The 25,321-nt window shown below is 42.9% G+C and overlaps 1 protein-coding gene across 1 annotated transcript in view; it reads right to left on the reverse strand.

Annotated features, from left to right (window-relative positions):
- The window catches only part of LOC145458257 (nipped-B-like protein), a 34,479-nt gene continuing 9,158 nt past the window's right edge, over positions 1-25,321 (reverse strand). The window contains exons 12-43 of the mRNA XM_080336583.1: positions 24,225-24,421; positions 24,064-24,150; positions 23,331-23,574; positions 17,876-18,030; positions 17,633-17,814; positions 17,112-17,277; positions 16,088-16,167; positions 15,896-16,028; positions 14,853-15,158; positions 14,631-14,711; positions 13,460-13,549; positions 13,250-13,401; positions 12,604-12,814; positions 12,399-12,545; positions 12,188-12,322; positions 11,834-11,986; positions 11,595-11,697; positions 11,313-11,382; positions 11,110-11,251; positions 10,059-10,293; positions 9,629-9,783; positions 8,960-9,160; positions 7,921-8,145; positions 6,672-6,839; positions 6,455-6,616; positions 5,867-5,962; positions 4,938-5,084; positions 4,608-4,879; positions 3,328-3,520; positions 3,047-3,164; positions 2,892-2,977; positions 1-368 (exon numbers count right to left, since the gene is read on the reverse strand). Of these exons, the coding sequence (XP_080192709.1) occupies positions 186-368; positions 2,892-2,977; positions 3,047-3,164; positions 3,328-3,520; positions 4,608-4,879; positions 4,938-5,084; positions 5,867-5,962; positions 6,455-6,616; positions 6,672-6,839; positions 7,921-8,145; positions 8,960-9,160; positions 9,629-9,783; positions 10,059-10,293; positions 11,110-11,251; positions 11,313-11,382; positions 11,595-11,697; positions 11,834-11,986; positions 12,188-12,322; positions 12,399-12,545; positions 12,604-12,814; positions 13,250-13,401; positions 13,460-13,549; positions 14,631-14,711; positions 14,853-15,158; positions 15,896-16,028; positions 16,088-16,167; positions 17,112-17,277; positions 17,633-17,814; positions 17,876-18,030; positions 23,331-23,574; positions 24,064-24,150; positions 24,225-24,421 (5,075 nt within the window). The 3' untranslated portion in view covers positions 1-185. The remainder of the gene's footprint in view (positions 369-2,891; positions 2,978-3,046; positions 3,165-3,327; positions 3,521-4,607; positions 4,880-4,937; positions 5,085-5,866; positions 5,963-6,454; positions 6,617-6,671; positions 6,840-7,920; positions 8,146-8,959; positions 9,161-9,628; positions 9,784-10,058; positions 10,294-11,109; positions 11,252-11,312; positions 11,383-11,594; positions 11,698-11,833; positions 11,987-12,187; positions 12,323-12,398; positions 12,546-12,603; positions 12,815-13,249; positions 13,402-13,459; positions 13,550-14,630; positions 14,712-14,852; positions 15,159-15,895; positions 16,029-16,087; positions 16,168-17,111; positions 17,278-17,632; positions 17,815-17,875; positions 18,031-23,330; positions 23,575-24,063; positions 24,151-24,224; positions 24,422-25,321) is intronic.

Raw genomic sequence — 25,321 nt, forward strand, 5'->3', positions numbered from 1 at the left:
TCGCGTTTTCACACATGTATTACATCGGCAAAGCGTAAGAAAGAACAAACCCTAAAACTTGACGAAACGTAGAAAAATGAACGGCGGAATTACAAAATTTCGACAGAACAACGCGTAAGAACGGCGCGACCCGGCGACGTCAATATTGCATAACAACGGCGCCCGGTCGGAAAATTCTCAAAATCTCAAAAGCCTAAAAACTCCCCGGCCGAGTCGTCGCTGCCGCTGGACTCGACGTACTTGACCTCCTTGCGCCTGGCCCGGAGCTCTTTGGTGGCCGCGGGCGACTGGGGGCGCGATTCGTAATTGTGGTTGCGCGCCTTCAGGAGCTTTTTCTTGTGCTTGTTGACGCCAGACTGCCGAATTATCTGAATATTGAAAAGCGGACTTTTAAAATTTTCTCGTGGTAACACATTGAATCCGAAAATAATGACAATCCAACTTAGGGTTGTAATGACTCGAGTCATGACTCGACTCGAGTCACGATTTTCTGATGACTCGAGTCATTTTCTCAAAATACGGAAATGACTCGACTCGAGTCAATCCGTGTATTGACTCGACTTGGACTAGAGCAGTGATTCCCAACCGCGGCCCCGAGGGCCGCATGCGGCCCCCAGCTAGCCTTCTTGCGGCCCCCACAAAAATATTGAGAAATCGATTTATGAAAAAAAAATTATATTTATAAAATACTCTTGCTTGGCTTGAAATCTGGAGTTTTCAATTAGGATTGCAGGCAATTGAGGGGAGCGAGCTCGAAGGGGGCCCAAAATTATTTAGTGAATTAGCATAAATTATAGAGTATTTTATGAAATTTTATGCAAAATATTCAAAAATCTTTCGCGCTGCGCGCGATTTCAAGTTTCCAAGTACCTTAATTATTGGGTACTTTTCCATCAAGATAAAATACGCAAGATGTATAGAAGTGGGCATATCGGCGTTGGCCATTACCGCGCCACGACGCACGAAGACATATAAAGTTTTAGGCCATGTAACATGCGACTCCAAGAAGTGTGCCAGAACGATCGAAAACCTTGGCCGAAATGAACTGCCCTTACGCTGACCGAAAACTTCGTTATGTTTATAAAAAATACAGATAGGTATACTTGACCATTGGCGCCTAAATGACTGACGCCGAATGTTCCTGTCTTGGCAATCCGAACCTCACGAGACAAATAGGCTACCATCCCGCATGGAAGAATTATATGCCAGTGAGAAACTACCAATTCGAAATCGTGTGCATCTTTTAGTTTAGCACGTTTGGGCGATTCTATATTTTTTGATATAGCAGACTGGAGGTCACGAAATAATCAAATAACATCATGTAACGAAGTCGTACCAACGGGTCCGCCTGTCCGAATATGTTTAATTATTATTCACGGGCCCTACAGTTTCCAAGACACCCCACTCAGCTCTACCGGTAAATCTGATTACATGAGCAGAGAGGACAAGTGATTGATAGCAATGCATATGCAATTCCCGATCTTATTAAGCCATTTTATTTTGAATTATCGAAAATATTCGCGCTCCACGCTGGCTCACTAAACGGGGATCCTGATTTCGTGGCAGAAGCGAACAACGAGACGGGGGGTTGGTTTATTACCCTATGGGAGCTCAAGACCTAAGTCTTTTGGGGGGCTTGACGAAGTGCTGTTTCGTTCCTGCCGACACAACTCACTCGGCTCATTCGGTCAATCTGATTACGTGAGCAGAGACAGGATAAAAATTGATACCAATATATCTGCAATTCCCGATTATATTGACCGATTCAATCATGAATTATAGAAATTTTTAGAGAAGCTGCCTCAAACGGACACCCGATTTAGATGATAAATAGCGGTAAACAGCCATCTAGCCTGAGGGGGTCTGGGGGGCTTCGAAGTTAGGTTTATCACCCTATGGGGGCCCAAGAACAACGTTTTTTGGGGGGCCTGACGAAGTGCTGTTACGGCCCTGGGTATTGATAACTAATTTACGGATAGATGTGCAACAAGTGACTCATGATTGAATACGCCGAGATGCGTACTGCTTAGCCGGCAAAAAGCATCATAATTGGTAGTCCTATAGCTCGCGACCCAGGCGTCCGAATAATTTGATATGTCGGTGTTTATCGAAAGCAAGTGCCGCACTGATTCCAAAAATACGAATTGAAATCTCACCAGGGCAATAAAACTACTCCGAAATAGCCAGCAAAGGTTGATTGTTCTGAACAACGGGAGCGCGGCAACACAATCGCCAATGGCGTCAAGCGAATGATCGAACAATGCCAATTTTCATATTTTGGTGACTATTTTGGGTCCTTTCATTGCCCTGGCATTCGTGCGGCCCCCACCGTACTCTGAAATTCTAAATTTGGCCCTGCCACTGAAAAAGGTTGGGAACCACTGGACTAGAGTCATTGCGCACGACTCGAACCAAGTCATATGACTCGAGACTCAAACGGACAAGACCGACATTTCATTGTAATTTCGAAGATTAGTAAAGTAACCACACTATTGGGATTTCGTATATTGGTACTGGTGCTTGAAAATTCGACCAGAAACTGTTAAAAGTGAGGAAAATTAGTCTATTATAAATGCGAACCATTCGATATCACCAAACAGAGTTATAAAAAGCGGGTTCAACAAGACTTCAACAGGAAACTGAGCAATCAACACAATGACTTGGACTCGAGTCATAATACCATGACTCAGACTCGGCCCACTAGCCACTGACTTGGACTCGGACTTGACTCGGCGGTGAATTGCAAACGACTCGACTTGACTCGAGTCAAAACTATGAAAGTGAGATTGACTCGTGACTCGGAGCCTTGTGACTTGGTTACAACCCTGATCCAACCGAATTAACTGATTCGGACCTAATAAGATATATCGGACTCGAGTCAAGTCTCTTACGTCAAGCGCTGTGCGGCTTTTCGGTATTTCAACGTCGGAGTCCTTATCGCTGTCGTTCTCCTCCAATTGGTTATCGACGTCTTCACCTTAAATGGAGAGATCCACATTAGCGATCAGTTCGAATATTTAACGTAAAAGTTCAAAAATGAACCCACTCGGTCTGATCTTTATTGGCTCTTTCACCGTCGCTTTGGGCGGTCGTTTATGGGGAGTTTCCTTGTCGGAGTCCGAGTCGGCATCGTTCGGATCGAGCTTGTTCATGAGTTCGTTGAACTGAGATCGTGATGGAGAATGAAATGAATAAAAACTATAACAGTGGTCAAAAAATTTTCACTCCACTCCCATTACGCGAGTTGGGAGCCTCAACAAGTCAGCTTTGTAACGCGGAGCAGCACAGCAAACTGACGCCCACTCGTGAATTTCTACTTGTACTCACCTCAAAGTACTGTCGGACCACCATCGTTTTGTAGCCTCGGTCGTCGGCCGGGCGCCGCGCCAGAGACCCCTCCCGTTTCCTCGTCAGATAATCCGATATGTTGGCCGGGTCGAAAACAAGATCCGGCCTTTTCCTGACCACCTGCTTGTCGTTGGCTTTGGCCGACTCGCCTGGCGAGTACCGATGAATTTTGCTGCGTAAAACACACGGGATCGGTTAGCTCAGGGGTTCTTAAACTATAGGGCACACGGACTCGCCGAGGGTCAGCGGACAAGATCAAAAGAGTTCACAAATGGCCAACGAAAATCTTTGAAATATGATAACGTTATCGACAACAGCACCCAAAACTCCATTCCAGCAAGGGTTTGGTATTCAATGAAGATTTCGAGCAATTCTAACTTTTCAGTTACTTATTACTAGGGCAAGTTTTTGCAACTTTTGCCACTTTTTTTACAGCTTCCGGAAGCTTCCTAAATACTTGTAAGATATGTAGAATGCTGTTTTAAGCTGTTTGAAGGAATCTTACAGTGCAACTTTTTCGATTTTTCACGAAAGTATTTTCGATTTTGGTGAAATACACGGCCAAATTCGACTGAAACACCGTAAATCAGCACCGAAGTAACACTTTTACGGGTATTTCGGGAGCTGAGCCGGAAAATTGACCTTTTTTTTAGTCAACCAAGCAAAATGTGGTCAAAATGCAACTTCTGCAACTTTTTTCGAAAATAAATGAATGAATGCAACTTTTCACGGATTTAACTGCAACAAAAACTTGCCCTACTTATTACTCAATAGCTTTGGTTGTACTTGATAGCGCAGTGCGGTGGTTGTTGATAATTGTTGGCAATCTGTATATAATTGTTTGACCCACAGTTACATCACACATTTTATTTGAATTTACAATGACGTAACAAAGGGACGTCCACGCAAAGCAAATTCGAGGGATTCGTGCTAAAGAAAAACTGCTTGCGACAAGCTCAAAACGACAAACTACGCCAGGCGTCCTCAAACTGAGCAACTTGATTTTCTGAGAGAAAGTTTAAGCTTACTAAATGCAGCGTTTGAGGCATAAACCGCCAAGTTACTTGTGTATAGATTTCCCATTAGCGGTTAGGCGCCAGTTATTTTTGCAGTTAGACCCAGTTACGGCTTACAACCCTAAAAATAGACTTCACAATGGTCGTACATTAACTTTGAATTCATATTCTTATCAAGGAGTACGCCATCCACGCATGTAACCCGAAAGTCAAAATAAGTTCGGCAACCAATGGACTACATACTTGTCCGTGAACCCGAACACGGCTTTTATATGCTGCTTCACTTTGATCAACAACAAGCACGCCATCGAAGACTCCACAAACTCCACAAGGGGGGCGTCGTCGCGCGGCAGCCTGCCAAACACGCCTTCCTCTTCTTCCGTATCGGAAATATCGATGTCCAGATTATCATCGTCAGATGCGGATGCAGATTCTGAATCCGAAGACAGCGTGCTGCATACGTCAGGCGTCACAGACTCTTTCTTTTTCTTCTTCCTTGTCGGCTTTTGCAGAGACTAAACAAACATATTTGGCTATCATCGTCTGAGACACAGATAAAAAGCAAAACCGGACCTCTTTAAACGCCTGTAATACGTTAGACCCGGAAACGGAGACGTATATCTCGATCTGGCTTATGACGTAGAGCGGTTCATCCTGGGTGGAGTAGGGGAAGTGGGCCAGGTTGTCGGCGACGAAAAGCAGCAGGTCCAGGTTAGATTTCTGAAATCGGGTCTCAGTTGAATACGGCTTTGAAACGTAAGCACATATCTATCAATACCTACATTTCTACGTACCAGAGGTGCTCAGTAACGTAGCACTTCTACTTTTTCAGAGTGCTCACAAAGGCTTTGCCAACTTGCCTTTGCAAAACTTACTCCAGCGGTTATCAAATACCCCTTATATCACTGGAACTGAATATATTTTCAAAAATTTTACATATTCGTAGAGTGATCATTGTTTTTGGGGTTGTTCGCGAATTTTGCGAGTTCAAAAGTAGCAATCTCAGGTCAACTGCGAAAACATCAACTTTTCGAAGCTCCAGCACTTTCATACCCTTCATTTTCTACATCCACTCTAAGTAATTTTAGCATGTCTTGAAAATTGTTAATCTTACTTGTAATTGAGGAGCAATTTGCAGCTTTACTTGTACTTCTACTAGAGCAGCAACGCTGACTACTTTGACCACCCCTGATTTTGCGCTGGTTAAATAAGTACATATCTCAGATCTGGATTAAAAATCCGAATTCCGCACGTCTCTACTCTGTGGCACCAGTGAATTCGTGTATCACGATTGATATTTTGCGTTGTGCGCATGATATTTCTTAGTGGACAAGCTCTAACTTAACCAGTGTCCAACTGTCCATGCGCTTGCCCGTTATATTTTTCGTAACGGTGGGCCTAGTGCAGTCCAGCGGGTATTTGCCATCAGTGTTTTGAACGCGACACCAAAAGAATCGCACGCAAGCCACAAACACCATGCTAAAACCCGCATTACATCTTACCACTGTGTCGTCGAACAGATTGAGTAAGCCTTGAATGAGACCTCGCCGGTGCTTCCTGTCGGGCCGAAGCATAGTGTAGAGATGAGAACAGCAAGCCTGAAAAGGAAAAGCAACAGCTGTCAAGCAGCATGGAGGCGAACAGAGCACTCCGAACAGGTTACACCCACCCAGCTAGGCCCAAATGTTAGTTGTACCTTTACAAAATCGAATTCCATGTAATAAGATGGTGTATTTCGCATAATCACAACGATGAACATTGGCAATTTGAAAATTTTCACTCGTGTACCGAAATCAGTTTTGTTACAGGATAAATCAGCAAGCCTAGTTCCAGGTAGGCTGCACAGTTCAAATCTCTTGCAATCAAAGCCAAATTTGACGAGTTGAAAATGCCTATTGCTTTAGTATCAATATCCAAAATTCGACCTGACAAGAAACTGAAAAGATCATTATCATATATCATATCCGAGCTCACACATTTTTAGCTGACTTGTCACACAATTTAGGGTGGGTGAAATCGCCCCCTTTGAGGATCGCCGAACTAGAATGTTCAACACTCAAAATGTATGCGAGCACTTCTGGCCGACGTACCTTATTCCGAGATCCTCCCTCTTCCTGATTTTGAATCACCAAGAGGCCGCGCGTTATCGTAGACTTTACAGTGATGGACTGCTGCAGCTTGAAAGCCATTTTCACCCCGGACAACGCCGTGGAATGGATGAAACCGGAATATCTTTTGCCCACCTCGTTCAACTGAAAAATACATACGCGTCGTAACTACCGCCGTAACTGGTAAGTAAGATCTCACCAGTTGTTCGGATTTACTGAAAACGACGGGGTCTGGATCGGTGGACATGGCGACGATGTACGGCATGCACTGTATCGGATGCACGAGTCCTTGCGTCAACGTGAGGAAAATCGCGTTGAGCGCCGAATGCCTCACGCTGCTGTGCGGGTGGAAGAAACAGTCCAGGACCTGTAACGCACGGCAAACCGTGTAAACAAGTAGAAAGCGGACAAGGCCGAGTTCACGGTTTCACTAAAAAGTTGCATTTGTGGACAAGTTCCTTGAAATTATTAGGGTATGATATATGTGAGAATCGTTCCGTATCCATGGCGCTGTAGCAAAACTTCAACAAAATCAATAGCCTGAAAAAATTGACCGATTGTACGTCAAATCAGAAAGGGCCTCACACTTAACGATAGTAAAATAATAATCGAGCGATCTATTTACATTTAGTGCCAAATAGTTCCAGTAAAAAGTTGATAGACCAAAATATTCGAAAAAACTAGCATGCATGAAAAATCAAAAAAGTTGCATGAAAAAATGAAGAACAGTTGAAAAAGTTGCAATATAAGATTCGAAGAGCTTCTTGGAGGTACGCAACTTCAATATACAATTGAATAGTATATTCATATTGAAATGAACCCTAAAAATGGTGGCTGGTGACGTCATATTTTGTGATACGATTGTTGATATACAATGTTCTTTCCAATTCTCTACTAGTTGCTGACGATTACCCCTGACGAGTGTCAGTCGAAAAAAATATTCGGGTTCATTTCAATATGGATATACTATTCAATTGAATATAAGATTCCTCCAAACAGCTTAAAACACCACACTACACAACTTCCGGAAGTTGTAGAAATAGTTGCAAAAACTTGCCCTGGTCATTACAAATGGACGAAATACCACTGTAGCAAGCTGCATGCAGCGTCTCAATGACTGCTGAATACATTTTGATAGACTTTACCTAATTGTGGTGTCATTGGTCAATTTGGGTTAGTCGCGAAGATGCAATTGCAGAAGTAGGCACCACCGACAAGCTGCTAATAGTATGCGACACCTTTACCAAATGTACCTTTTTAAACTAATTACTTGAGTGTTTTTCCGGCATTTTCTTTTTCAAGTTCCATACGAAGCAGTTTCGACTTGGCGTCTTGTAAATCACTACTCTACTTGTAATCGAGTAGAAATTCACAGAGACACTTTCACTCAAGCAGCAACGCTGACTAATTTCACTACATCTGGTACGCCACAACAAAGCCTCACCGACCTGCTTCAAGTACACCTGCATGACGGATGACGCCATGCCGCTGGACACGTCGCAGATCTCTTTGATATCCTCGCTCTCTTCCTGCTGCTGCTGCATCTCCAGTTTCTTCCGGTCGCGCTGACTCAGGGTCGACGGGTCGTCGGCCTTCTTCCTCGCGGAAGCCTTCGACGCTTCCTGCATCCTCACGTCCTCGTTGGAGAGGTACGTTTGCAGGTTGAGCAAAACCTGCGTGAGATTGGCGTCGTTGGGCTAAGTGGGTCACTGGCGATCGCACACAGGGAGGTTGTGCCTTTCATGAGCAGTGAGCACATTTCGTTACACCCAAACTTATGAATTCTGGCCCACAGCAGCTAGAATATAATGTCTTATATACAGGGTTGACATACCAGATTTGCCGTTATTTTTGACTTATGCTTGTATTATTCTCAGTGCTCACCACAGGTCACAATAAGAACACAAATAATCGCTCTTCAACTGCAAACAGGGCCTTGACCAGGGCTGGGCAAGAGTGAAGACCTTTAAGTAGCTAACTTCCCAAATTTTCGCAGTGAAGCTACTTGGATATTGTGGCTGTCCTTAATTGTTTATCCACCAAAACGATTGCAACCCTGTTTGGCCTGCATGGACTTCATGGAAATCACGTCACGTGTACGATGGGCTTCAAATTCAAGTGAGGTTAGTGTTATACGCAGGAACAACAAAGTCCCATTTTCATTCGTAAACTCCAGATTTCAAGCCTAGTCTCTCCAATTTCATGACTTAGCAGATGTTTGGCTAATTTCTAATCCTGAAAAACGTCGGCGAGGCCGAGCTTTACACAAAAATGACAGTGGCGACTACATGATCACAGCCAAACGAGACTGACAAGTCCATCATATTTGTAAACTCGCACAAAATTTAGCCGCATTCTCCGCATACAGTGTTCGTCACGTCATGTCCCACCCAGTTAATCGCACAAAGGACACACCGAATGAGAAAATATAATTTCACGTGGCAAATCACATGAAAAGTGCATTGTCATTATTCTATTCGCCCCTACCTGGTTCTTGAGCGAGTCGACCCTTTGCTCCGGCGACAGCAGATGCTCGTAGCATTTTTTCGTCTCCGCCCGAAACATCATGTTGGGATCCTGTATCATGAGCAGCCCCAAGGCCCCCACCGCGTACCCTTGCAGTTCCCTGTTGCCGTCGAGCGACGTGAAGTAGAGAATACAGTCGTAGACGCGGTCCTTCACGCAAATCTGCAAAATTGTATTTCGGAACAGATGTTTTTCTTCCCACATTCGAAAACATGGCCGGTGTTAATATATTTGACACTCGTGTACTCAAGCAGATGTAATGCCATAAATTTCCATTAAATTAAGTGAAAGCAGAAAAGGTAAGCTACGAAAAGAACTCCACTAAATACTTTCGGTTGGCGTGTTGCGTACAAGTGCTACAAGAGTACAAGACGTATCTTTGCGACAACACAAAATCACTACAGCTTCAAAATAGCGAAATTTTCTAGAACACATTGCGCCACCATGACAAAACCAACTTGATTACTCTGAAAAAATGCAGAAATACTTCAATACCAACTACCTCTGTGCACCTGTGAATGCCAATTTACATAAAATTTGATATCGATTTCAACTAAACGTACTAAGAGTGACACGGAGTTTCTACATCATCAAAACACACGCAACATGCACTGGCGTCATAATTTCTACCTGACTGGACCCTTTGAATTGTTCGTCGTCAAAGTCGAAGGTTTTCATCAGATGGCCGATGATGTACAGCGTCCTCAGCAGCTGCGACAGCTTTGCGTTGAAGGCTTGATTGAACCCGGAGTTCTGATGCAGGGATCGCATTCCATGCAAGTACCCTGAAATAGAGTCGGTCGCATGTCAGTTACCAAGTATGGTTTTCTGTGGGCTTCTTGCAAGCTCATTCATGCATTTTATCAATAGTCTGTAGCATGAGACATTGAAATGTAGCATTTTTGAAATTTTTCAAATTTAGAACAACCCTAATGAACACCTCTGCATTCAAGGTTGTGGATAAAAGCAGACCAAACCAACTCAAGCACTATAAAAAGTAGAAATACAAAATGCCGGATTAGGACTGGACAAAGAAAAAGTCCTTTACAACCGGCCCCACCTCCCAGCTTCTGAAAGCACTCCCAGACCAGCTTGTAGTTGTGCGTGATGTGCTTGGTGACGGAACCCAGGCAGGCGATCGCCGACTTCACGACGAGAAACTTCTCCCGCAGGATCAACCGCATCAGGTTCTCCTCGAGCAGCGCCAGGAAGTCCTCCCCGGGATGCTCCATGAGCGGCACCGCGGTGTCCAGGACGGAGCAGACGCTCTGCAATGTCTGGAGGTCGTCCGCGGTCTGAAGCGCGAGGTTCGATGATTGAAAATTGAAATGATTGAAGTACAGATTCAGGCAGTTTAGGACAGCTACATAATTCTAGTTGTCAAATTAGACTAATTAGAGCGAGATGCCAATAATTTAATTCTAATATAATTTGTGAATTGTTTCTATGCTCTAACGTTAATTCTGATGTAATTTCTTGGTTTCCTGTAAATGCTACATGAGAACTGTACATTGTGAAACGAGCCAAGCTAGCTCTACAGACATTTCCTATTCTCATGCTCATAAGAATGATCTACAATGTGATATTAACGGAACTTGATCCAATATCCAAGTTTCTGTGAATTCAGTGCTAATTTGGGAATAACTGTGCTGCTGAAAGCTGGATTGAGGTGCCATTAATTGTGAATGGATCAACAAATATAGAGTTCATTATAAAATGTTATGTCTCTCACACAGACATAGAACTGCTCAACTGCGTGTAACTCCACAGTCCATAACTATAAGCTAAAATAGAGGACAGAAAACGAAACGAAACCTCAAAAAGGTTGAAACAAATTGATACGATACAATGCATAACCCACTAACTCATCTGTGTCTGTTCGATTTTAACCACACCGTGTATAGAACAGAAATCCATTGCTATAGATAGAATACCACTAGTCCGCGACAACGTAACCTTTAATCACTTAGCTAATGCCGCTCAAAAATACTGTTTTAGAAGCCTTTCATTTCATTCTAGCATGCCTACCTACTGGTACAACTTTTGAATACATATATTTACAATAAATGCGAGAGCCAACTTAAAAATCGTCGTTCGCCCCACGGACATACCTCGCATTTCGTGGCTAGATAAGGCTGCAGCGTCATGATGTGAGGCAAGAGTAGCTTCGGCCTGATTTTTGCAAACAGCACCAACGTCTTCATCGTGGCCGCGATCATTTCTTCGCGTTTCCTGCCTTCCATCGCGTCGGCGCTGGTAAACACACTCTTCTATTACATCACAATTTTTAAATCGAACACCGCGGCCAACTTACATCACTTTATCTTTTGCTTTGTCCGTCTCGAGGTCGGCACTTTCCTCTGACTCCGTTTTGACATTGCCGCCTGAAAATAACATCGAAATATTGAGAATATATTTCTCCGAAATCAAACTACAGACCACATTGAACATCAGCTATAAACACCACCAAAAATCTAACAATACAAAGTAAAGGGTCTGACGAAGGCGCAGGAAACACGGATTGACTATACGGTCATTTCAGGCACGAGCAGAACATATCTTTAGTACGAAGTAAACAAGAGAGAAAAAGACTTGCCGTTATTTTCCTGCTCGATTTGCAAGAGATGATCGATGAGACAGTTGACGATTTGTTGACAGGCGAGATCGATGCTTTTATTTTCGTTTTCTTCCGAAACCAGCTGCAAAAAAACGGAATATGATGCCGATATCCCCATCAAGTTTGTAATAAATATTAATTGTATTATAAATCGAATAAATCATAGCTTACAATACTACACAAAATAATGATAATAATACATGAAAAATGTTCCTTACATCAGACATCATTTGTTCGATCCACTCGTAGCCCACTTCCCCGTTCGCGGCCACCACGTCCGCCACGGAAAGAGCTTTCAATCTCATCGAGCGAGCGTCGTTGCGTTTCATCGGGGTGAACCACATCTTCATGAAGACCTCGTGGACCAGTTTCTGAAGAAGGGCAAAACGATGAATTCCTATCTGTCCAATCATTGTATCTAGTGCCGTAATAACAATTGAGATTACTCTTAAGGCTTCAACTGCGGGTTTACTTCAGAAACCCTGATCTGAACTGCAGCAAACATCAAGACACTTAGGATGCAGATTGTGGTTCAACGCGAGGTTTTACAAACGAATCGCTACAATTTGTACCTTTATCCCTTCTTCATCGTTGACTCGACGAATCATCTTGACGCACGCGTCCGTGAGCTGCGGCAGGTCCGGATGCTCGTGGCAGAGATCGCGCAGAATTCGAATCACGCGTTTGCGCACGCTCACCCCGGTGTCCTGATTGTGTGGAAGCACAAATTTAAACGAATTGCACAATATTGTCCAACCCTAGTCAATAAGACTGTGGTCTTACCAATATGCGCGCCGACAACATCTTGTAGTACCGCGGCACCAGCGCCGGTTTCAAGAGAATAAACCTCCCCACTAGATCGACAGCGGCTTCCCGCACGCTGGTAGACGCATCCAGCAAGCTGACCTGAACCCCATGCCAAATATCGTTCTGAAAAAGAACATAACTAAAATCCTTAAATCACAAGGCATAAAACACTAGTACGTACTCGAGATAAGATGTCGGGATCGACCGAAACCACTTCCGTGAGACATTTGATCGCTTTTGTGCGCACTGCCACGGACGATTCCTCTCTGACGTGCAGAATGTGGGTTAAGTACGTGTCGAAGGCGTGCGAAAACGGCCTGTTTGACGCTAGATATTTTGTCATCAGAGTCGCGTCGTCGTACGACAGCTGCGAGCATATCATTTCCATTTCGCTGCAAAAACAAACAAACAAAAGCTTATTATTGTGATTATGATTAACAGAGTGTTTGGTTGAATAGTATATTCATATTGAAATGAACCCGAATATTTTCGGTTAACACTCGTCAGGGGTAATCTGCAGCAACTAGTAGAGAATTGGAAAGAACATTGTACATCAACAACAACATATCTTTCCCAATTCTCCGCTAGTTGTTGACGATTACCCCTGACGAGTGTCAGCCGAAAATATTCAAGTTTATTTCAATATGAATAAACTATTGAATTCTATATTGAAGTTTCGTACCCTCAAAAAGCTCTTCAGAGTGTTTGGTGAGTATATATATCAGATTTTCTAATTCTAAAATTCCCTACTGCAACGCGTTTCTTATGAGTAATTATGCCGATTGCAAGCGGAACAAGATACTTTGATAAAAGCATCAGCCACATACCGGTTTAACGGCGTTACACGCCTGCCCGCATTCTCTCCTTTTTTCAACAAAGCCTGCCGTTCCGCAGATTCGCTCCCGAGCGCCAAAATCTTCTTCTTCACTTTCTCGTTCTCTTGTAAAATCCGACTGACCTTTTCGTCGTCGTCAACGTCCTATTGAGAAATATCCGTTCAACCCCCACAAAATCACCACAGGTAACACCGTACTCACCTCGGATTTGCCTTTGCGGTCCTGTTGCAGGTCGGAAGATTTTCTGGCGATATCGCGGAGCCACTGGCCGATGTAGAAGTTGTGGGCGAACTGAACGGGCGCACGAAAAAGATTAGCCGCGGCCGCCCAAAATTTTGAAAGGGATGGGGTTGTTGACATGAAGTTTTCAACTCCAAATTCCCCAGAATCTGGTTTGTGATGTTCGAAGGGGCAAAAAATCACTACAAGTTCAGTACTCTGCAATACTAGGCTGAGTTAAGATGTTCTGCTGGAAGTTCAGACGATATTTCCTACCCAGCAAATATCTGGAAATGTGATGAACAGTAGGGCTGTTCAAAAAAAAAACTTTCTCTTCAGATTTCACTGGCTATGTGACGAAATTGTTAGGTTGTTGAAAATAACGCTTCACATCAACTTTGGCTCAATTCCAACCAGCAGAAGCGATTTTCTTGCAGCAGAAAGTTTTGAATTTATCATTAAAAAACAAATGATAAATTTTCAAGCTTTTTCCGTCAACCCCATAAAATTGTTAGGCTATCAGTAGAGATGATGCACACCAAATTTGGCTCAATTCCAACCACTAGAAGCGAAGTAATTGCAGTAGAAAAACTTCTAATTCCATGATTTTATAATAAATAATAAAGAGTCACAGCCACCGTAAATACTATTTTATTCAAATCCGAATTTTTCTACTGCAATAACTTCGCTTCTAGTGGTTGGAATTGAGCCAAATTTGGTGTGCATCATCTCTACTGACATTCTAACAATTTTATGAGGTTGACAGAAAAATTTTGAAAATTTTGTTTTTTAATGATAACTTCAAAACTTTCTACTGCAAGAAAATCGCTTCCAGTGTGCAGCGTTGTTTTCACCAACCTAACAATTTCATCACATAGCCGGTGAAATCTGAAGAAAAAGGATTTTTAGAACAGCCCTAACGAACAGCTTTGTTTAAAATTTTCATAAACTTTTGTTGTTTCGACTTATGATTACAAATAAGGTGTCAAATGAATCGTAATTTTCCCAGCTTTTCATAGAAAACAGATTTTGTAACTGGCCCATCATTCACACTGTCACACGAATACAATCTCAGCCAGTGTCAGTGGCACGTGTCGTGCACAACTCCTACGGTTATTGATATTGATGTGGTGTTCCAACAACAAAAGCTTACCGTAAGCGCCGGGTCTGTTACTGCGTTACTTCTCACGTAACCGAGAACAATGCTATGAAGACGATGTTCCAAGTTACTGTCCTAAAAAGACAAGGGAAAAGTGTGTGACTACAATGAACGATTACTATGACCAATGCTACGCGTAAATTAAAAATTGTTAAATCCAATGCGACATCTTTTGAGAGTGCTTATGACTCACAAGTTGACAGTCGCGAAAATTACCTCGTTCAAATCGCTCTCATCGCCAACTGTCTTCTCAATCTCTTCCGATTCTTTTACAGACATTTCCCGCTCCTGATTTTCAGACTTCTCGCCGTTTTCCGTCTCCTCTTTGTCTTCTTTGACCTCTTTAGGAGCCTCCTCGTCCCTCGTGCTTTTTTCCAAATCCGAAATCAGCTTGACGATGACGTTTCTGTCGAGCCTGCTGGAGACCGAGTCTCGTCGGAGTTTGGCCGTGATAATTCCGAGGTATTCTATCGAGGCGACGCGCAACGACGCTTCCGTTTGCTTGTTCATGAACGTGTGAACCTGAATCGACAATGAAATGCGACTGACGAAATATCAACAAATATAGCTTGAGATGGTGGCTGAAATCTTTGTATTTTTTTTATCAATTTCACCATCGGAAAACATTTGTTGGATTATTCTCTTTGCGTGAAAAATTATCGAGATGACAGACTTCACCTCGTCATGAGAGGTCGTTCGTGTACTTTCATTAAAATCAAAATAACCATCCTAAAATAGTACATTGAACGCTCTCTTATTTCAGATTTCATTCCATGCTGGTGGTGTCATATTTTGTGATACGATTGTTGATATACAACGTTTTTTCCAATTCTCTACTAGTTGCTGACGTTTACCCCTGACGAGTGTCAGCCAAAATATTCGGGTTTATTTCAATATGAATATACTATTCAATTGTTTGTTAATTTAATTTTTTAGTTTTTTTTTTTGGATAATCGACAATGAAACACGATTGGGTTATATATCAAGAATAAAAGTTTAAAACGTTTGTGAAATTTATGTGTTAGTAGTTTTATATCACTTTTCTGTATATTTTGAATATATGTTGTTGGTACAGCTATTTGGCAATCAATGCAAACCAATTAGTTTAACAATAACTGTCGTTGGCTCAAGGGCATTATAATTACAGCGATAATGCCCGACGCAGCAGAACATACATCTTAAGCTGTGCTTAAGAGATCAACAAGTGGGTGTCATGACGCGAGATGTGACCAGGAAGTGACAAGTTACAATGCACTCACCAACAAACGCCCCAACACGCTCAACATCATCTCGGACGCCGGCCACTCTGGCTTGTTGACGGTGGCAAGCAGATCGTGAATGAAGTTTTCGAACAGAGGCCGAAAATCGACGTCTTCCGACTTTGTAGCGCACCTTCGAAAACACGTTCAGACTTCGAGAGAACTCCGGAATAATCAAAGAGGGCCTCTTACTTTTTCAAAAACACCGCCAAGAAGCTCTGCCCGGTACGCATCGCGCTGTCGTAACTCTGCATGACCCGCATGTCGTCCAGCTGAAAATAGATTGAATTGTTAAAATTTAGCAGTATTTTCCAATGGTTGGCTGCAAATTCAACTATAATACAGCAAAAAAAACAGAGCACCGAATAGCATCAGATAACTTCCTAGCCATCAATTCTCACAGTTCTGAATAAGAATAGGACGTTATTTATTTTTTTCCTTGATATTTTTTAGGCATATACACCGACTCATGATATACATACAAACGATCGGCACAAATGCCCACCACGTGTGCATGATGTCCATAAGCCGCTGGACAAGGAAGGTGCAGATATAGCCTTGTAAGGCTTTTCAAGTCTTGCACCACTCCTCCATGATATCCCGGAAATGCTTAGCACCAAGTTGTGAAGCCACAGAAAACAATATCATTGCTCAGGTCTTTGGTCTGACCCGGTTGGGGATTGAACCCATGACCTACCGATCAAAAAGCCGGACGCACCACCATTACGCTATCTTGTCGGCGACTTATTGTGTTGTGTATATACGCACAAATGCTAATTCAGCTTTCCATGATATTAATAGTTCACTACTAGTGCTATTTTCTGGAAATCCTGACTGCTAATCAAGGAATACCAATACAAATCACAGTTCCATTTGTGATGTCAATGGAGGACTAGAACTTGTCCGTAGAAATTGGCGTTGTTTGGTTGTGAAAATGAATACTTTTTACGGATAAATAATACACAGAGTGTAGACCGAATGGCACCAAACAGCTTGCAATTGTCAATTAAAATGCTGTTCGGATGTTGTGTCACTTATTGTAATGTATGAGGTGGATATTTAATAAAAAATACCTATGTTTTATCATGAAATACCAATACAAAATGACAATTCCCTTCGAGACATTACTGGAGGACTAGAATTTTGTCGTATTTAAGCCCATTTGGGCGTCGGGCAACCCTGGAGAGCAGAATGCTCATCAAAATTCACGACTCACCTTCAGTTTTTGTTCCGTTTCTTTGCATTCCGCGTCCGGGGCCACGTGCAACGTGACGATGGCCTGAATCATTTGCAGTACGAGGGCCGACACCATTTGGATGTAGGGCGACACTTGCTCTGCCGCGTCGTCGTCGTCAGATAAATATCCTTCCACATAGTTCAATCTGCAAAAGTCGATGCGCGTGAACTTAAAAACTTGACACCAGTAGCTTGGGTTACGTATAATAAGTAACAAGAAAAAAAATTCTTTGGCCAACGTGGTTACATGTGTCCAGATGCAGCCTTTCTGGGTCATTTCCAAGTAAAAATAATTAGTATTCCAAGATTAGTTTTGCCTAAAAAACTGTTCCTGTTCCTGTTGCAATCATTAGTTGCGGTTAACAGCCGGTTACCATTGATTTATTTGAACACACACCACTTAAAGAATGAAATAGGCATCCAAAAACATGAAGAGAATTGAAAAAGCTATAGGATGCCTTATAAAACTGCAAAGCGAAAATTCATCAAGTCTCTGCCTACTTGAAACTCCTCAAATTCCTTTTGCTGGTAGGCAGCCGCGCGAACGACTGAAAAATATCTTCCAAAATAATCTTCCTATGCTGCTCATACTGAGCAAATACTGTCGTGGTCAAGCGTATCGCCGACAACTGAAGCTCCCGAACGTTTTCGACAAAGAACGGAGATATGGCGACGCTTGATACCTGCGAAAGAATTCGACATTCGAGCGGACAGCGTTGAACATGAGAATCGGAATTCCCGTACTTGTAAAACAGAGGTGTCTGTGAGAGGTTGTATTTCCAATAGATCAACCCAGAGCATCATCAGATTGATCAACTTGTTGTAGAGGTAAGCCACTGCCCTGCTCTTGGTGCCTTTGTAGTGAGCTCGTTTTTGCTTAATCGACGAAAAGTGAAGGTCTGCAATGGAAGATTTCAATTCCAATGTCTTCAAAATATAATAACATCATGCAAAATACAGAAGGCGGTCCGACAACCCGGGGGATATAAGCGTTACTTCTGGGCAATTCCCTGCACAGACAACCGATGTTCCCACCACCACCTCTCCAAATCTCCTGAAATTTGGTACACACACAGATGAGCTAATTCCAAACAGGATGAACTTTATTTTATGAAAATTGGACTTCGGGGTCAAAAGTTACGTTACTTTGAAAATTGACAATTTTCTGCTCATTTCGGGTCTGCACTTTCAGGTTTTATCAATGCAATATTCAAGAAGGTGTAGCTAGATGTTAGACGACAGTTGAGATACTGCACTTGGATTTATCTGAAGCTTGTCTGATCGTCTATATTTCCAAGTAAAATTTAATGCCCTGTAGGTTAGGGCCAAAGGTTAAATTGAGGGGGAATTTGGTCAATGGTCTAAAATCAGTCAGGCGTTACGCGATTTAGACTGCGGATTGCTCAAAAACATATAAAAATATTTTGGAAAATAGGATCTTAAATGAAAGTTTGCTTCAAGGAGACTTCGTTCATAGCTGTTTGATTTTGGCTATTAGACTGTTAAGTGATGAAATTGCAGTTTCAAGAGCACACTTCATTTGCACATGGAAATGCAGTGGTAGTAGGGTGCGTTCGGACATCGAGTCTGGGGTGTGTGTGGACATCATGTCTGGGATGTGTTCCGACATCATGTCTTGGGTGTGTTCGGACTGTGTTGCCATTGAAACGTAGTGTCTGGGGTGAGTTCGGACTGTTTTGCCCCTTGGACATCGTGTCTGGGGTGGGTTCGGACAGTTTTGCAACTCGGACATCGGGCCGAGGGTGTGTTCGGAATGTGTTGCCATTCGGACATCGTGTCTAGGGCGTGTTCGGACATCATGTCAGGGGTGTGTTAGGACTGTGTTGTCAATCGGACATGGTGTCTGGGATATGTTTGTGCTGCGCCAGACATGCCTCAGACCTGATATCTGCGCACTATTTTTATCCAGACGTGCTCCGGAGCTGATGCCTGCGCACTAAATACCTTCAGGCATTGTCCGAAACGGATATCTGGACACAGACATGCGTCAGACGTGATGCCCGCGTCCTAAACGACGCGTTTTTGCTGATATCTGCGATAGCTAGGTATATCCACAGTAGTGGTAGCTGAGTATATCCAAATTTACAGTAGTGATAGCTGAGTACATCCACAGCTATCACTACTGTGGATATACTCAGCTATCACTGATATCACTACTGTGGATGTGGATATACTCAGCTATCACTGCTGTAGATATACCCAGCAATTGCAGATATCAGCAAAAACCGCAAATATAGAGGTCATATATTGGTCAAATGTCGTTTAGGACGCGGGTATCACGTCTGACGCATGTATGTGTCCCTTAAGCCTGCAGATATCAGATTCGGAATATGCCTGGGGGTATTTGGTGCGCAGGTAAGAGCTACGACGCATGTCCACTGTCCAGATTAAAATAGTGGCAGATATCAGGTTTGAGGCATGTTTGGCGCATCACAAACATATCCCAGACACGATGTCTGAGTAACAACACAGTCCGGACACACCACAGGCATGATGTCCGAACGCCTTCCAGACACGATGTCCGAGTGACAGCACAATCCGAATTCTCCCCAGATACGATATCCGCGTTGCGAAACAGTCTGAACACACCCAAGACATAATATCTGAACACACCCCAGATACGATATCCGCGTTGCGAAACAGTCCGAACACACCCAAGACATAATATCTGAACACACCCAAGACATAATATCTGAACACCCCCAAGACACGATGTCCGAGTTGCAAAACAATCCGAACACCTCAGACCTGATATCTGCGCACTATTTTTATCCGGACATGCTCCGGAGCTGATACCTGTGTGCTAAATACCCCCAGGCATGGTCCGAACCGGATATCTGCGCACTTAATAGCAGTGTTGGGATGACTCGAGTCACCTTTTTCGTATGACTTGACTCGAGTCACTTTGCTAAAATGACTTGACTTGACTTGACTCGGCGTATCAGAAATGTTGATTGACTCGTGACTCGGAGCAAAATTCACGAGTCAATTTCAAGTCATCAAGTAATCACTGTATCTTGCACATGTTCGCATGGTTCCCGAAACGCTGGTGTAACCCGTGAGAGCGGCCAATCATTCAATGCTTGTGCGTTTACTGAGCAGCATTGTTTTCTCACAAATAACGTGACCGAAAACGAAGTGATCGAAGCTTACGGCTTACGTTGTCGTAAACTAGTATAGTAAAGTAATTTGATAGCAAAATGTGTATTTCTGTTCTCTGTTCTGACCATAACCAAACCTCTTGCTTTATTGAAATTAAATTCAAATATAGTTTATATAGTTCTCAACCATTGGCGCAGGCTCGAATTGTGCCATATCAATTTGTCAGTGGGTAATGTATTTGCATCTATCAATTCGTTTCTCTGTTCTCTATTTTGGCAGTTTAGCAGTTCTACGTATATGTGAGCGATACAGCGTGTATATTTAACTCTATATTCGTTCATCGGTTCAAAATCAATGACCACTCCATCTGTATATCGGACAGCTAAAAAAATGCAATCACGTAATCATGCCTCATACTTCGAAAAGGCAACTTGACTTGAATCGTGACTTGACTTGACTTGACTCGACTTGACTCGAGTCACCTCCAAAAACCGAGTGACTTGACTTGACTCGAGTCACCTTCGAAAATCGATTGACTTGACTTGACTCGAGTCAAAATGTGCAATGACTCGAAATGACTCGTGACTCGAAGGTAGTGACTTGATCTCAACACTGCTTAATAGACATAGACATGCGTCGGACGTGATGCCCGCGTTCTAAACGACGTTTGACCTAAGACCTCTATATTTGCGGTTTTTGTTGATATCTGCGATAGCTGAGTATATCCACTGTAGCGATAGCTGAGTATTTCCACATCCGCAGTAGTGATATCTGTGATAGTTGAGGTGAGTATATCCAGAGTAGTGATAGCTGTGGATATACTCAGCTATCACTACTGTGGATGTGGATATACTCAGCTATCACTACCGTGAATATACCCAGCTCTCGCAGATATAAGCAAAAAACGCAAATAAAGAGGTCATATATAGGTCACGCGTCGTTTAGTACGCGGGTATCACGTCTGACGTATGTCTGTGTCCACTGTCCACTAAGTGAGCAGATATCCGTTTCGGACAATGCCTGAAGGTATTTAGTACGCAGGCATCAGCTCCGGAGCATGTCTGGATAAGAATTGTGCGCAGATATCAGGTCTGAGGCATATCTGGCGCAGCACAAAAATATCCAGACACGATGTCCAATTGACAACAAAATCCTAACACACTCCAGGCATGATGTCCGAGCCCCCCCAGACACGATGCCCGAGTAGCAACACACCCCTGACATGATGTCCGAACACGCCCTAGACACGATGTCCGAATGGCAACACATTCCGAACACACCCTCGGCCCGATGTCCCAGTTGCAAAACTGTCTGAACCCACCCCAGACACGATGTCCGAGGGGCAAAACAGTCCGAACTCACCCCAGACACTACGTTTCAATGGCAACACAGTCCGAACACACCCAAGACATGATGTCGGAACACATCCCAGACATGATGTCCACGCACACCCCAGACTCGATGTCCGAACGCACCCTACTACTACTGCATTTCCATGTGCAAATGAAGTGTGCTCTTGAAACTGCAATTTCATCACTTAACAGTCTAATAGCCAAAATCAAACAGCTATGAACGAAGTCTCCTTGAAGCAAACTTTCATTTAAGATCCTATTTTCCAAAATATTTTAATATGTTTTTGAGCAATCCGCAGTCTAAATCGCGTAACGCCTGACTGATTTTAGACCATTGACCAAATTCCCCCTCAATTTAACCTTTGGCCCTAACCTACAGGGCATTAAATTTTACTTGGAAATATAGACGATCAGACAAGCTTCAGATAAATCCAAGTGCCGTATCTCAACTGTCGTCTAACATCTAGCTACACCTTCTTGAATATTGCATTGATAAAACCTGAAAGTGCAGACCCGAAATGAGCAGAAAATTGTCAATTTTCAAAGTAACGTAACTTTTGACCCCCAAGTCCAATTTTCATAAAATAAAGTTCATCCTGTTTGGAATTAGCTCATCTGTGTGTGTACCAAATTTCAGGAGATTTGGAGAGGTAGTGGTGGGAACATCGGTTGTCTGTGCAGGGAATTGCCCTTCTATGACCCCTCCTGTCCTGGCAATCTGAACGCCACAGGAAAGATACCTTTCCACAGAGAAAATTAGCAGCGAAGGAACACCAATTTGGAATTGTGTGAGTCTTTTAGATTGGTACGTATGGGCGATTTCCATCTTTTTTCAGATAGCAAACAGTACGTCATGAAATAACAGCACGTAAAGAAGTAATTACGCCCAAATATGTTTATTCATTATTAAGGGCCTAAAATTTTCCAAGACAACACCTCAGTCAGCTCTGCCGGTAACAAAATTCCTAGCAGTCCATATGCCATTACCAATATTTTTGACCGATTATATTATGAATTATGGATTAGGCCAGATAACGTAGCTTGATGGTGAGTATTAAAAATGCCCCCCGATAAGTTTGGTTTATCGCCATATGGGGCCCCCGAGACCAATGTTTCCAGGGGGCTGACGAAGTGCTGGTTCAGCCCTAAGCCTATTTATAACTCTATTGGATTAATGCGGCCCGCGGCCTCTATGAAATTGGCCCGCGACCAGTTTTGAGTCGGCGACTCCTGCTCTAGTACAATACTTGCAAGAAATCGGTTGCATACTTTACATTTCTGGTTTATATCAAGTTTTGGAGGCCCACCGGTCCGCCGAAATTTTACCGGTCCGCGAGGTAAAAAAGGTTGAGAACCACTGATATAAAATGGCTCGCATTCATAATATCGTAATTTTCCTCAGTCCTAACAGTTTCTGGCCCTATTTTCCAAGTATCAGGACCGATAGACGAAATGCCAACAATGTGGTTGCTTTACTATTCTTCGAAGTTACAATAAAACGTCTGTCTTGGCCGTCCTAGTCTCGAGTCATGCACAATGACTTGAGTACAAGTCGAGTCAATACACAAATTGACTCGAGTCGAGTTATGACTCGAGTCATTACAACACTGCGTTTTGGACGCTGTAATTCGACCAACCGAGGTTTCAAATCTTCCATGTGACGAAAATAGCATCCATGACGCAGATGCAATGTCATCACCACGGATAACCCCCATATATTTTACCTTTTGATTTCTTTGAGGTACCGCTGGCTTTATACACCGTGTCATACTCCGGGTAGATGGTGTTAGACAGCTGATATCTGAGAAGCTGTATGCCGCTCTCCATCAGATCCTCGATAAACACGGCCTTTGCCATGCCCGAGCACGTCATAATGTTAAGTGCAGTGATCGCGGCGTCGGTGGCCGCGTGGACGCGCTCCATCGCCTTCTCCTGTTCCCATTTCTGTTCTTGAGGAGTCAGCTCGCACTGAAATTGATGATTCGAGGTTTTAACTGCATGGTGCATGGTGTCGTAACTAATAGTTTTTTCAACTCTTAGAGGCTTTTAGCATTCTCCTTATCAAGAGTTAACGGCAAAATATTGATTATACAACCAAAAACGAAAACCAATTTGGCAAATATTGTCGTAAAAACGATAAATAATCCCGATTTATGCTACCAGAAAGAGTTTCTTTACATTCGTTTTCTTTGTATATTTCATTAATACTGGTATATGTCAGCTCAACAGTTTCATGTATTGCATAATTTGATTGTCTTGGAGTTTTTTTGTGGTGATTACAGTATAGTTACCGGTATACCAAAATTCGTCTAGTATGCTGCGCAGTATTGATTTCAAGTTGAATCTATACTTGTATGATAATTACTGCGCTCTTGATAAAGGCCACAAAAAAATCTTGTCCAGCCGAGACACCAGCACTATTGAAAGTTTGCTATAGCAACATTCGATCAAACGTACCTTGCAAATCAGCGGATTCAACTTGACCGCGCATCTGATATTGGGCTCCAGATACTTCAACAGACTGACCAGGGATTTCACGTGGACCTGTGTATTCAGAGGATCGAAATCACCCATAATCCCGCGCATTGCAATACTTCAGACAAATAAAAACGCAGTACCTGAGACAGTATTCCCATGGCTTTTAACTTTGCCGACTCGGAGCTGAGTTCGCGCAAACGGGAAGCGGGAATCAACAAGCAATCCGGCACGGGCTCGCCTGGACCGACGCAGAACAGTTCCCTGTCTATCGTCTCCATGTCTTCAAATATCAGTTCAGCGACAGCGTTGAATCTTTTTAGGGAGCCCGTAGCAGTCCCTGGCGAAAACGGAAATTGAGAAAAACTTATTGATTAGATTGATCTGATATCACAGCATTTAGTATTTAGCAGTGTAGCCCAATCCAGGATTCGGGTATAGTTCCGATGAGTGGGTTATTAAGCTCATTGTCAAATACCTTCGAATGTTGGAGCAGAAAAATAACAATATGAACATATCAATGAATGTGTCATAGTTAGAGGAATGACGGAACAACCCATTGTTGTTAGACCATTGGAGCGTACCACTACGGTTTAGCGACCCAAGATGTAACTAACATATTGCCAATGGTTGCCATAACTACTTGCTTAGTTAGCGAATTACCAAGCTGCGACCTTCTGATATATTATACTATTCCCATGACACGCGAATATAGTTTGTTGCGTGCATGGTTCCACCTAATTCACGGCCTTCCGAGTCCACTCGGGTCATTATCATATGGCCATCGAGTCAGCCTCTCACGAATCGTCTAAGCATAATGCTGTAAACGACTATCGTCGAAGGGTCCGGGTTTCTCATCGTGAATTAGAAATGTGGCGAAATAGTGAATCTTTTACTGCATGGTCGCAGATAGTGAAGTTTGATGAATAGTTTCAGGCTTTCCGGGAAATTTAAGAAGGAATTTTCACTTTTAAACTTGTAAAGACATATGTGGCTCTTATATATTGTAAAACTAATGAAAATCTAAAATGTCGTCGCAGGCCGCACAAAATGCTCTGGCAGGCCGCGTGTTTGAGACCTCTGTTGTAGAGAATAAGAAAAAACATTGTATATCAACAATCGCATCACAAAATATGACGTTACCAGCATCAAACTTCGAAAAACTTATTAGAAAATAATTATCGAGAAAAAAAAAGATTTGCGCAACTTTCGGAAAAAAAATCACGCAAAATTCCATGCA

The sequence above is a fragment of the Botryllus schlosseri genome, chromosome 16 (genome assembly GCF_051294905.1).
Source record: "Botryllus schlosseri isolate E-star chromosome 16, Bs_hap1, whole genome shotgun sequence".
Classification (NCBI taxonomy): domain Eukaryota; kingdom Metazoa; phylum Chordata; class Ascidiacea; order Stolidobranchia; family Styelidae; genus Botryllus; species Botryllus schlosseri.